Source organism: Podarcis bocagei, assembly GCF_964188305.1.
Source record: "Podarcis bocagei genome assembly, chromosome: 9".
Classification (NCBI taxonomy): Eukaryota; Metazoa; Chordata; class Lepidosauria; order Squamata; family Lacertidae; genus Podarcis; species Podarcis bocagei.
Window position 1 is genome coordinate 61,379,106 of NC_138134.1, and position 13,408 is coordinate 61,392,513.

General features: G+C 42.0%; 1 protein-coding gene and 1 long non-coding RNA gene across 2 annotated transcripts in view; one reads left to right on the forward strand and one right to left on the reverse strand.

Annotated features, from left to right (window-relative positions):
- The window catches only part of LOC308594380, a 920,885-nt gene that overhangs the window by 653,721 nt on the left and 253,756 nt on the right, over nt 1–13,408 (forward strand). The gene's annotated exons all lie outside the window — the stretch shown is intronic.
- BMPR1B (bone morphogenetic protein receptor type 1B) overlaps nt 8,584–13,408 on the reverse strand; it is an 83,363-nt gene continuing 78,538 nt past the window's right edge. The window contains exon 11 of the mRNA XM_081207140.1: nt 8,584–11,251. Coding sequence (XP_081063266.1) covers nt 11,126–11,251 — 126 coding nt within the window. The 3' untranslated portion in view covers nt 8,584–11,125. The remainder of the gene's footprint in view (nt 11,252–13,408) is intronic.

The following is a 13,408-nucleotide window of genomic DNA, read 5'->3' on the forward strand; positions in this document are numbered from 1 at the left end:
CGCCACAAATAACTCACATGATGGATGCTGGCATGGTTCCTGTAGCATTGTGGTGTTTGTTTTGAGTGATCAGGCTGCAAAAGCAGAAGGGTGAGTGAGCAGCTATGAGGTGCTGGAGTCCTCACCTGAGACCTATCACTGCTTTGAGGAAATGGGGAAGGCTTTTTTGCTTCTTGTGTTGTGGCGCACACTCTCTCTTATACTAAGGTAATATCAAGGTTAGTTGGTGACGTTGTGGTTGTATGCCACTTCCTCCTTAGCAAGTAGTTGCTTGCATAGAAAAAAAAGTAGAACCAGGAGGTGTTCATTAGCAGAAGACAGTTGTGTGTCTGACTCATGACTCCTCTTCCAGGGTCATTCTCCCAAGGTGGCTGGTTATAATGTAAATCTTCACGTAAGCTGATGGTTTGGACTAACGTGAGTAAATGGAATCGCTAACTCTTCATGTCTGCAGTGCATGAGGGGGTTCACAAGGCATAAGTTAAGAGATGGGCCATAACTTCAGAACAATGTACAATAGGTTGATCTTCCATCAAGACAGGAAAAGAGCTTAGCAACTTGTGTACAACTCATTGGTATTATAGTTTACTCTTTTTCATGGAGAAAGGAATTTAGCATTTTCTATGTCAGTGAAAATGTGCAGTGGTTTTAGCATCTGTTGCAGGTCAGAGATTTTCAGCCACCCCACTCCACCCCCTTTTTCCTAGAGGCCAAGTTAATTGTATGATGGATGCAGTCTTGTTAGGCAAGGAAACCACAGAGGCGGCATCCTTATCTAATGATTTTGATTTTCTTTCCAGGTTTATGAAACCAAATGTCACTTCCTTTGGCAATTCCTTTTGAGACTGGTGGGAGTGGGATGTCTCATTTCCTGGGATAAACCATTGTTGCATTGTTTAGCTGAGCTTGTGTGGTCCACACATGACTATTTCCACAGACTGGCTATAATATAAACCCAGGAGATTAGGGGAGGGAGGAAAATAATGCAACCAAGCAAACAAGATAATACCGAGCAAAGCTGCACACGGTGCTCACTTACATTCTCCTTCTTGGTCTTTGCAAATCATCATTTCCAAAAATAAATCCCTAACCACACATCAGCTTCTAACCCCTCTTTCTGAGAGGGCACTGAACATAATCGGCACTAAGACATACGATTCTCCTGAGGCTCATATTATGGCATCTATGTATGTGACTTCCTTCGCTGAGCGATGCTCTTTCAACCTATTACTGAGCAGTAGCAGTAAGAAGACTTAGGCATTTGATACCTGCCTTAAGCACAGGCAAATGCAACCTTGGCAGCAGGGTGGGAATGGGCAAGCAGAGTGGAAAGAACGGCTGTCTAGTCCAGGCTTGGAAGGAGAATTTTGTTTCTCAACTTTTTGCATCTCAGAGCTGAACCATAGCAGCGTTACTTAGTTTGTGCTGGGGGTGGTCTTTGTTTATTGTTTTGCTGATCAGCTATGGGAAAGTGTTTGGTTTGATCTCCCTTATTGCTGTATCTTCTATGCAATTCCTTTTTCTAAAGATTAACTAACAGAGCAAAGTGCTAGCCATTGCATTTCTTTGTATTGCTGTACAGTGGAAGTGTAGTTTCCTAGTTCAGAGTGTGCCTCTGTCCCTTTCTCCCGGTTTTTTCTTCTGCTCTCCGTTTGTAAATGCCTGCATTTATGCTGTCAGCCTGACATGTACAAAGTGTAAGAAAGAATTTTTAAACAGGTTATAAATTATATTTATAAGCAAGTGGAAAAAAAATATCCTATGTGTCTTTTCATTTAGTGACCAGAGAAAGCATCATCTTCTGCCTTTGTCTGCAGGGACATAACTTGTTTTCCTCTCCATCACTGGCGAAGAAACCTGTTGTTCACACACAAATATCTGCTTTAGCCTCGTTTCCAGCCTAAGGTCAATAACACACTTGCTGTTTTGCTGGTGGGCAGTGGTTTGACTTCACCCCCAAAGGTGCACTCCATTGTCTCTCAAGAAAGACAGGTGCTAACATATTCAATTTCATATCCGCTATTTTAGGTTGCACAATAAATGGGTTTGGTGCTGTTGCGCAACAAATCTGCTTCTCAAAAATAAATAAATAAACCCCTGGACTTTTTGCAGTAAGAAAAGCGATGGGGGGAAATGCACTGGAAAGTGTGGGAGGAAAAACTGCTTGATGTGACCCCATATAACCTCTCTGCAAGCAAACCAAATGTTGTGCTTTTCACCAGCTTCCTCCCAAACTTGCTCAGAGCATTATTTAAAAATAAATAAATATCAACTTGTGGCAAACACTGCCAGCTGTTGAATATGGTAATGATTAGTCAAGGCCTCAGGAACTTTTTCTCCAAAAATGTGCTATTAAATGTTGTTGTTTTTTTCTATAAAACATTTAGTCCACAATACCGTATAGAGGTAACACATGAATAGATTACCAGTGGGACCCAGAACATAAATGAAGAAGCTACCCCTTACAGAAAATCAAAGCTGTTGTGTCAACTTCTTTCACCCTTCCTCCCCCTGCCCTCCCAAACCTTCTGAGCTTGCAAGACAATTAAGCATTTGTTTTTCCAGTCAGATCAGCCCTCTGGAGCCCCAAACACCACATACTCTTTTGTATCAGAAATCTTTCTGTAGCTTGAAAGACACCTGCTTTTTTATGCATTCAAAATGTCTTGCTTTGTTCTGTTTAAATCAAAGGAGTATAAATCAGAGTTAAAAAGTAATTGTTTTGCCATGCTGTTTCCCAGTTGGCTTCCTCATTACAGTATTACAAAACTTCCATTTTTCACTTGGCGTCATTTAAATGCAGTAAAACACTGGAACTCAAGAGGCCCATTAGATACAGTGATGGCCCAGCCCCTGTGCATCGGGTGGCTCATTGCCAAATTCCTACAACACCTGGGCGGGAAGAAGCAATGGAAACAAGGGAGAAATGGAACCATGCTGCAGACAAAATGGCTTTCCAGTATGTGAACTGATCCCATTTACTCTCATAGGCCAGAGGCAGGGATCAAGTAGACTTCATTTTGATATGCTAGCATAAAACTGCACAAACCACAAGAGGCAGTTGGTGGATCATTTTGCACAGGTCTTCGATTGATCTATCTAGCCTATTATAGTGGGATCTCTCATCAGAGTTCTAGCAGATGATTTAAACCAGGGGCCAGCAAACTTTTTCAGCAGGGGGACAGTCCACTGTCCCTCAGACCTTGTGGGGGACTGGACTATATTGGGGGGGGGTGAACAAATTCCTATGCCCCACAATAACCCAGAGATGCATTTTAAATAAAAGGACACAGTCTACTCATGTAAAAACACACTGATTCCCGGACCATCCACGGGCTGGATTTAGAAGGCGATTGGGCTGAATCCGACCCCCGGGCCTTAGCTTGCCTACTCATGATTTAAACCAATAATCTATTGTTAATTTCACCATTGAGCCCTTGAACAGGAGATGGCATTATTCTTGCATTGTAGGAGTTGGATTAGATGACCTTTAGGGTCCTTCCAACTCTGCAATTGTATGATTTATAAGCACTGCAGTGTACACTGTTTCTAATCTCAAAGTAGTCAGCCTTCTCCACAAATGGGAAGAAGCAGGATTTAGAGCTTCAACCCACCAGCCTCTGCCAGCATTGCCAGTGGTCAGGGATGATGGGAGTTGTAGTCCACATCTGGAAGACAGCATGATGGCTATCCTTGCCTAGTGGTTTTACCTTTTAGGCACCAGTGCACGTTCTCTTGCAGAGAAAGGAGTTTGGTTACTTCTTATATTTCTGAACTGCCCTTCATTCCAAGGATCACAGTGTGATTTACAATATAAAAGCACAAAATAATAGCATAGTAACAATTTAAAAGGCCATAGATGGTTTAATGAGTCAAAGGCTAATAGTGGCTCAGCACAGTCAGGGATGGGATTACAGGAAAAGGGGTGTCTAAAGCACACACATGTGTAGGTTTGCAGACTTGAGGGAGCAAACCACAAGGAGTACAGTTTACAAATGATGGTCTCCTTGGAAAACACTTAGGTACATAGAAAGGTACCTTTATAGAGTCAGAACATTGGAACATCTATCTCAGTATTGTCTACACTGGCTGACAGCAGCTCTGCAGCATTTCAGGCAGGAATATCTGCCAGCTCTACTTGCGAATGTGAGGGATTGAACCTGCGACTTTTTGCATGCAAAACAGATGTGCTACTACTGAGCTCCAGCTTCCCCCTATTTCTCACAAGGAGATACACTAACGACACAGCCCCCATTCCCCCTCACCCAGTATTTCCCTGCTTCATTGAAGAAAGTGCCTGTGTTCAAAACTAGTGTCCCTTTATGTTCTATGGCACCCCCAACACTCACAATGGACTACATTATAGACTACATCCTCACATTGATCTATAGGAGGAAATTCCTCCCCCAATGCAATGGGTGTTTTACATCAAAATCAATAGCAGGATGCAGCCAAACCAATATTCTGATGAAGTGTGTGGCATTATTATAAAGCATTCAGATGGACAGGGTGCAAAAGGAAATGAGCATGCAAATATAAGATTGGTACACAGTACAAATCCGATGTCATTGTCTTGCACAGAAGAAATTGAGGTAGGTAATTAAACCCTGCTGATCAGGCATAACCTTAGGCATGGTTGAAAGTGGGCCTTCAGAGGCTGGTTGTGATGCTAGATTGGTGCCCTGCACTTCGTCTTCAATCCCTTGAGGTTTGGCAGGGCAAGGGGAATCCTACATCACAACTCATTGCAACACTTTCCCTTGGGCTAAACAGAAGGGAAGTGAAGAAAGCAAGCAGGAAGGGCCAAAGAGGTCAGATAACCGGCTTCTGGGAAGAAAAAGGCAGCAGCTGGGGGATGCATGACATCCCACCGCAAAAGTGCTGCTGATTTGAAAACTGATTTGGCTCCAAAATATTTTTGACATTTTGGTTGGCCACTTTTTTGTCCGCCCTTGCACAAGTCCGAAACAGAGCTCACTTGTGGTCAAAGCACCAAAGTGACTGGCAGAAATGAAATGCACTTGCAATAAAATATAGATGTGAAGTGGAGGATAAAAATCAGAAGAGGCTTGTGGGAAGCAGCAATAAATTAAAGATGCACACGCAAAACATCCACTTAAAACTGGTTCGGAATGCATAAACCTTTAGCGATATAGCCCTGTCTTAATGCTAGCTTAACCCCAGCTTTCTCCTTTGTTTTACACAAAACCAAACTGCCCTACATGGGCCAAAACACACTGTCTTCCCCGACTATATATAAATGACCTTGGCAAGTGGCTGGTCGAGATTATGGGAAGGAAACACTTGAAACCAGAGATCTCTTTGTTGGCCAGCTTACTGTTCAAGTTCCCGCAAGTAAATCTGGTAGTATTGGGGGAAAGTGCTCACAAAAGTTAGGTTTTTTTCCATTGGCAACTGACGTGATGGATACAACTCTTTCCTTTGCACAGGTATAGAGCGGTATACAAATTTAATAAACCGCCACCACCATTGAGATTTCACTTTCTACTCCCCCACCACTCCATCCAGTTCAAGGGCACATTCTAGGCAGGCAAAAGCACTTGAAGTGTGGAGCCAGGACCATTGTAGGGTGAGGCCTGGGAAGGGAGGTATGGCCTGTTGACAATCCAGGGGATTCCTGGAGGACCACTTCTGGTCCCTGAACCTGACTCCAACTCCCACGGGTGAGGAAAGATGGTAGCTGGAGTCCAACACCTTGAAGCCGACAGGATTCCATACCTGCCATTTTTGACTCCCCTGTGCCAAACCAGCTCTTGAAGATGCTCAGTGGACCGCAGGCAAAGCACACACCATGCTTGGTACTCATTAAAAACTGGGGAGAGAATTTGTGCAGTTTCCTGCTTGCTAGTTAAATGAAGACACTTTTAATAAGAAGCACGGCACCTGACACAGCCAACGCATCTATCATTGACCAACAATGCTGGACGTTACAAAGAAGCCAAACTATTTCAAAGAGAATTGTTTTGTTTTTAAACAGGGAACTTACAATGCTTTATTTAGGGAATGTTAAGACAGACATATACCACTTTGAACAATTACAATACAGGCTTGTTCCCTAGATGGTGCTCTTTCTTTCTTTCTTTCTTTCTTTCTTTCTTTCTTTCTTTCTTTCTAACAATTACAGTATTTACAGATTGAATAAGGCACTGGTTCTCAAAAAAGAACACAAATCAGTATCAAGAAAAAAATTACATTGTCAACCATTCTTCAAAAGAAAGTTTGTGCTGTGTCAGCAAAGGACTAACAGTTGCAAGATTATTGTTCTCCTTGGTCTCCTCTCTTCCCAACATAAATGCCATTAAGGTAGTTTCATAGGCTACACATTTTAATCTATATTTCCCTGAAAAGCTCTCCTTTAAAAATTCTGGTGTCTATATTTAACTATTAGCTATGTCAGATATTTGAAGACCTAAAAAATGGTGAATTCTTAGACTAGTGGCCAACAGGGACATCATCTTTAAGGTTCATAGCTCAAATTGCTACTGGAACAGAAGAATTACTGCTTGGCAATCTTAGTGAATAACTATGTGGTCAAATAAAATATTGGTGCTAAAGCCAATTTGCAACACTGGCTAAGGATGCGTTCTGTCATTTTGAACAACCACATTGCAAAATCTGATTTCAGAAAAGCTAACGTAAGAGATGAAGGGGGAAACAGGCCCTTCCAAGTCTTGCAGCAAACCTGAAGCAAACAAACTATGTCATTATGCCCTTTTCACTCCAGTACAAATGCCTCTCTTCTTCCATATTACATTGTCACTATGAATTGTCAGCCTACATGTTTTCATAAATAAACACTTTGCTTAGTGCTTCATCATCTGTAATATTTTACTCTTGATCCACATAATGGAGTTGACCTCACTCCCAACTGTGATATATATATATATATATTCACACAGACACACACAAATATTTCCTTAAAATGCAAATCTGAACATCTCAACAGATTTATATATATATATATTTGAAAATAAGAATATAGGGCTTATGGACACTGGCATCCAAAAGTCCATTTACTTCAGGAACCATAGAAGAAAAGGCTTTGCATCTTTAAAGTATTTGGAAAATCCAAAAACTCAGGTAACTACTAAGGCCCTGTGTTTGAATCATAGTGAACTAAAATTATTTGCGCCCTCTGTGGAGTCAGCCTCAAGTTAAAGGAAAAGAAAGTCCTAAAGTCCTTTTTTAATAAAATAAGAGGGGGGGGGAGTAATTATTTTAATTATTCAGTCCGAGTTGAATAATGGGGACTGCACATGCCCATTTTTTTGCAGTTCAGCTGCTGGTGAGGCAATATGATCTGTTGTCTGCCAGTCTTCAACTATTCTCACTGCAAATTCATCCCCCAGCCACCACCCAAATGCTCAGTCACTTTCTGGGAACTCTGGTGGCTGTGAATTGTGTGACTGGCTTACCACAGACTGAACTGCACACATAATCCATCTAATCCCATTTTAGATGCTATCAGGGTTCTATGATTTGGCTGCAAATATTGTGCTGGAGACAAATATCCAGCTTTCCTTGGGTGGGAGCAATCACTTTTACATTATCTGCTCAAGCGGCACCATATTCAAATTTCCAATGATTGCAGAAACTTGCTGTTTTCTAGCATGTGCAAGCAAAGTTACTCCAAATATACGGGGTTGGGATTCACACTGCACAACAGGGAAGAGCTGTGACATCCATTTTTAAAGGTGGTATGGGAAGGGAGATCCTGTGGACTCCCATTTCTCATCCAGTGAGAGTTTAAATGGGCTTTCCCCACTTCTCAGTCCCGGCCATGTCAGAAAACCCCTTAGTGCTATGCATTCTTAACCTCCATTAACTAATCACCACTCAAGGCAGAGGTGATTTATGGTGCCAGCTGTCAAGGCACCCAAGAGAAAGAAGAGGACAACTTCTGAAGAAACTAGCTTTGTGCATGATTGACTCTGTTTTGGAACAGAAATGTTCATGTAAAAACAACTAATGGCTCCAGAAGTCAAATTGCTTTCAGAATAGCCCATAAATTACCCCCAAATCGATGAGAATCACCCACGCTTAACTGCATGCAGCACTAAGCCCATTCAGGTTTTGAAGTATGTGGAGGGTTTGTGGCTGTGCTTGAGCAAGGAATCTTTACAGATGACTCCCTGTACGATACTTACAGGAGGGATCAGAGGTGGAAATTCTTCTGTTATTACCCTCCTAGGCTGCAATCTTAAAGTGAGGGTGAATAGGTAGAAACCAAAGGTGGTTGAACTATCTTATCTAAAACCCTACCAGGTTCTCAAGAGGCATGGCAGGAGCGAGGGAGGAGAGACACGCCTTTGCTCTTCGGTTCTGCAACTTAAAACACTTTTCCGATTGCATGAAAGGAAATCAGTGGAAGAGATTTAAACTAGCTCCTGAGCTAATCTATATTTCTGTCCAATTCATGAGTGTCAAGTGGATAAGATAGCATTGGATTCCTACTTCCAGTGTGTTTGATGGTCCCAAGTCTCCAACAGCTTTTGTCCCATTAGATCTTTCAGTGTTGGAATTCCAACATTCAGTGAGCCAGGGGTTCAGAGGTTTTGGTGGGGATTTGAATCTGAAACTGGATCTCCTGCTCCACTATTAAGAGTATTCTCTCTGACGTCAGCAAGGGAGATCATTTGGCCTCTGAAATACCCTCCCAGGAGCCACTGGACTGCAGCCTTAAACTTTTATGTCAGGGGGAATACATATCTCCCCCATCCATCCATATTTCTCTCTGAAGTTCAGAGCCTGAAACTGCATCAATCTATCAGTCAGCTCCAATATTTTGCACCAAAAAATTAACTTCACACAGTATACTTTTTTTTCCAGCGTCTTAAATTCTTACTTCCACTATCCTTGCAAAGAGAGAGGGAACACTGACTGTTATGCATGTGGAATCCAGCCTATTTAAGTGGATTTTCTTTGGGGAGGGTATGCACTTCCAACTTACAACCTACGGCTCCCACTGCACTGGGAATCTGAAGCAGCCCAGTGCCCTCTGCAGGCTTCAAAATAACCTTAAAGGGACTGTCAAATGAAAAATATAACATAACAGCTCAACAATTCAAACCTACATTTAATTTTCCAAAGTGAAAAACAGCTCAGCAACCTAGAACTTCATGGTCAGAATTTTATGCAGTTTTGTTTGATAATTATGTGTGCCTTTAAGAAAAACTTGCAATATTTTTTAAAACTTGTAACTGGAGGAATAAACATAGCATATTTTGCTAGCTATGATGCTACAAATTATTTTATCCCATTTATAGTTCTATTTCTTTAGTGTATTACTTTAAAACAACAACAACAACATGGTAGCCCTTACAGAAGACAGGCCAAATTCAGGGGATTCAGGGAAGGTTCTGAAGGTAGGACGGGACTGAAAGCGCCCTTATGCAAGCAAAAAGGCCTTCTGCATGCATATGGAAACTTGCCAAATTTTGGAGGGTGTGCCAACTCACATTCTGGGGAACTGGGTGCTGCAGGAGGAAGAAGAGTCCCCCAACTCCTTATGCATGCAAAATACCTAATAAGTTCACCTCAAAACCAAAATAGGAGTCTCAGTGAGTGCTTCTTTGACCAGAATTGCAGAGGAGAAAACCTGGGAATTCAGTACTCCTCCAGTAGAATCTGATTTTTAAAACAATAATTAAAAAAAGAAAACGTTCTGCTCCCATTAAGCATGTGGCCCAATAATCCAATACATAAAAATCCCCTTCACTTTAAAAAAAACTCTCTCAATTTCCTTTCAAAATTAAAAAGGAAATTATATTTTTGAGAAGTCATAAAAAAATAAAAACCCCTCCTTTCCAAAGCAATGCTCACCTACATGTGTTTAGAAACACACTGCAGTTTTCTTCTACCCCGTTAGTGGCAAGTTACCATTTCCAGGCGCACGCTGAACAGAGCGCGTCCTTTTGTCAATACTCTTCATTTTCTTAATTCTCTTAAGGCAAACAGTATGCAATGCAACTTGGTCAGCCGTTTCATCAATCAGGGACTTTGCCTTAAGGAAAGGTTAGTGCGTATAACACCATATTCTACCAAACTTTAATTCACACCAATTTCAGAATTATTGATCTGCCTGTAAAATGCCAGGAAAAAATTCCCCAAATAATAGAAGGTAAAGGGTGCTTGGTATTACTTGAGCTTGTTTGATTAGGGTTTTTTTTCCATTGTCTTCCACCTTTCACATCTAATGTTCCTTACCTTAGATGCCTTTAACGGTGTTGCTTTAATAAACCTGAAATGTGAAGGGCTTATACAAGGGACACTGATACATTGGGTCTACTGTGCACAAGAAACTGCTTGGTAGCATATCTACCGATTCCCATCAAGAATGCGGTCTGTCTATCAGGAACAGCTTACATCAGGGACAGCCAATATGGTACCTCCAGATGTTATTGGACTACAACTCCCAACAGCCTCAGCCAGAGTAGGATGATGGGAGTTGTAGTCCAAAAAAAAAAATCATCAGGAGAACACCACATTGGCTTCCTTTGGCCTACATCATATATGAGTTGCCCAAAATCAAATTTGTATAGGCGATCACTTATATTTCTATTATATTTTTCTTTCAAAACATAGTGTGTTGCCTTGGGAGTGCAACAGTCTTTCATCAGCAGGAAATCATAACCAATTTGTTTTAGACTCCAGATGCAATTTTCTTTGACTTTCCTCCACCCCCACTCCGCTTTAGAGTAACAATATAATTCTTTTCTTGTACTTTGTATTTGCAAAGGTTCATTTTTATGAAAATTAAACAGTCCAAATATAATAATAATATTAATATTAATAACATTAGGGGCTTTCACAGAAAGCAGCATGCATAATCTTGAAGCAGTTATCGATAACCGTTTCTCCCACCGCTTCCAAAAGAGGCCAAAGGTCTTCTCATCTGGCAGCCGAGGAGCCAAACTTGATGGAGCCGCGTTGCTTTCTTTCTCCTGGAATGGCCTCTGCGCCAGAGTGGAAGATTATTTGCCGAAAGACTGCATTCAAGGTTTATATTAGCGAAGTCTTGTAATTCCTCTTCCTGTCTCTTTGAAACATGAAGGAAAGTCCATTTTTCTGAGATTTAGCAAAGAGGTGCCTTTCTTCAGCCGAATCAGAGCTTAATGTCCTGTGACTCTGACATTTTGGCAAGAGTTTTCTTCACTCGCAGAGCTGTGAGCCGAGAAGCAGGGTTGTGAGCCCAGCATTCTGTCATGAGTTTGCCCATTTGTCTTAGGCACTAGAGGAAGAAAGAAAACATATAGATGAATGCATCACACACTCACACACTCACACACACACAAACACTTAAAGGTTTAATCTTGGCTAAAAGCCAAACACTACTCTGGAAAGAAACAAAATGAACCTAATTGAGAACTCATACTGAGCATGGAATTCTGCCCCTGTGTACCTTCAACCGTTATAGGCCTCACGTACAGCAGGACAATATGCAATCACGCTGCCCCAAGACATGGTTCACATCTAGACGGGTGGTATTGTGGCTGCGTAAATACCATACATATGGATTCTCCCACAGTGGTTCCTGTGAACTGCAGTTTAACCCTCACAGAGCTACAATTCCCAGCACCCACAACAAACTACCGTTCCCAGGATTCTTGAGGAGTTTTCAAAGTGCTTTAAACGTATGGTGTGTACACAGCCTGTATCTGCACAATTAGTCTTGATGCCGTATGATCCTTGTCACTAGCATTGCTGAATAAGGAACAGAAGATCAAGGCAATGTGTGCTAGACTGCAGGTATGTGTGTGTTTGTGTATGCATGTATGGATGGATAGATAGATAGAAGCCCAGGCCAGCAACCATCAAAGCAGTAGAACAATACAATTAAAAATAAAATCAAACATGTAAGAACAATTCAAAACAAGCAAAACAGTCACATACCCTCACAGCTAATTGGATTATGGGACAGATTATATATGTAGTACAGTGATCCACGCGACGGTCATCTCCGGGCTTGACTACTGTAATTCGCTCTACGCGGGGCTGCCCTTGAAGCTGACCGAGAAACTCCAGCGGGTGCAGAATGCAGCAGCAAGGCTCCTCACGGGGTCTCTGCCATGGGAGCATATTCACCCAGTGCTTTTCAAACTGCGCTGGCTCCCGGTAGAGTACAGGGTCAGATTTAAGGTGCTGCTTTTGACCTTTAAAGCCCTTCACGGCCTAGGACCCTCGTACCTACGGGACCGCCTCTCCCGGTATGCCCCACGGAGAGCCTCAAGGTCCATAAATAGCAACACTCTAGTGGTCCCAGGCCCTAAGGAAGATAGACAGGCTTCAACCAGAGCCAGGGGCTTTTCAACTCTGGCTCCGCCCTGGTGGAATGCTCTGCCTCATGAGACCAGGGACCTGCAGGATCTGATTTCTTTCTGCAGGGCCTGTAAGACAGAGTTGTTCCGCCTGGCCTTTGGCTTGGAGCCAATTTGATTCCCTCCCTCTCTTTCTTTCTTTCCTTTCCTTCTCCAGTTCTACAATTCTATGATTCCTCCTGCGATGAGGCTACATTTTAATATTTTAATGTTGTATTTTAATGTTGTTTTTAAGTTGTAATCATTCAACTTGTTTTTATTATTGCTTGTAAGCCGCTCTGAGCCCGGCCTTCAGGTTTTTCACCTTTGCACCCTGCTAATGAATGGAAGAGAGTCGTGTACAGCAGCTCTTACTGCAGCAAGAAATGCATGGCTTCACTGTTACGCTACTTTAAGTCAAAGAATGGGTTAGCACTCTGAAGGATAGTAAGTTACTGTAGGAAGTCAGTGGCGCCCACAGAACTCTTTTTATTCTGTGTTGGGCCATATACCAAATTTTCTCAATCTGCTTTGCTAGATCATTCTTTTCTCCTGGGTGTGTGTGTGTGGTTGTGTGTGTGGTGGTGTTTTGGGTGTTGTTTTTTTTACATCCCCCCTCTGCGACCCTCCCCAATGCACTCAAGATTGTTTACAACTCTTGCCATTTAAGTATTTTTAAATCTAATTGCAGAATACTTAAGTGAAGACTGCTATTCCCAAATCACAGCTGCCTCCTACAATAATAGCATTACACTGTACCACTTAACAAGATTAATGACCTCTGCATAGCATCACCATAACTGTCGGCAGATTTGTCTGCGGTACATCAATTACTGGTCTACTGATTCCAAAACACAATTTTGCTTCATTATAAATTCTCTGTGGAAAGTGTTCAGGCAACTTCCTCCCTCCCCTAAAGGAAAATACCACTACAGCTTTGAAAAGCAATTTCCTATATTAATTGACAAAAAGTGGAATTGAGAGACAGAAGACTAACACACAGGCTTTCAACTCCCCTCCCAATTTGTTTTTCCTTTTTACAGACACTAGTACCCTATTGGTGGGGCTTACAAAGCAGCGTACATACATGT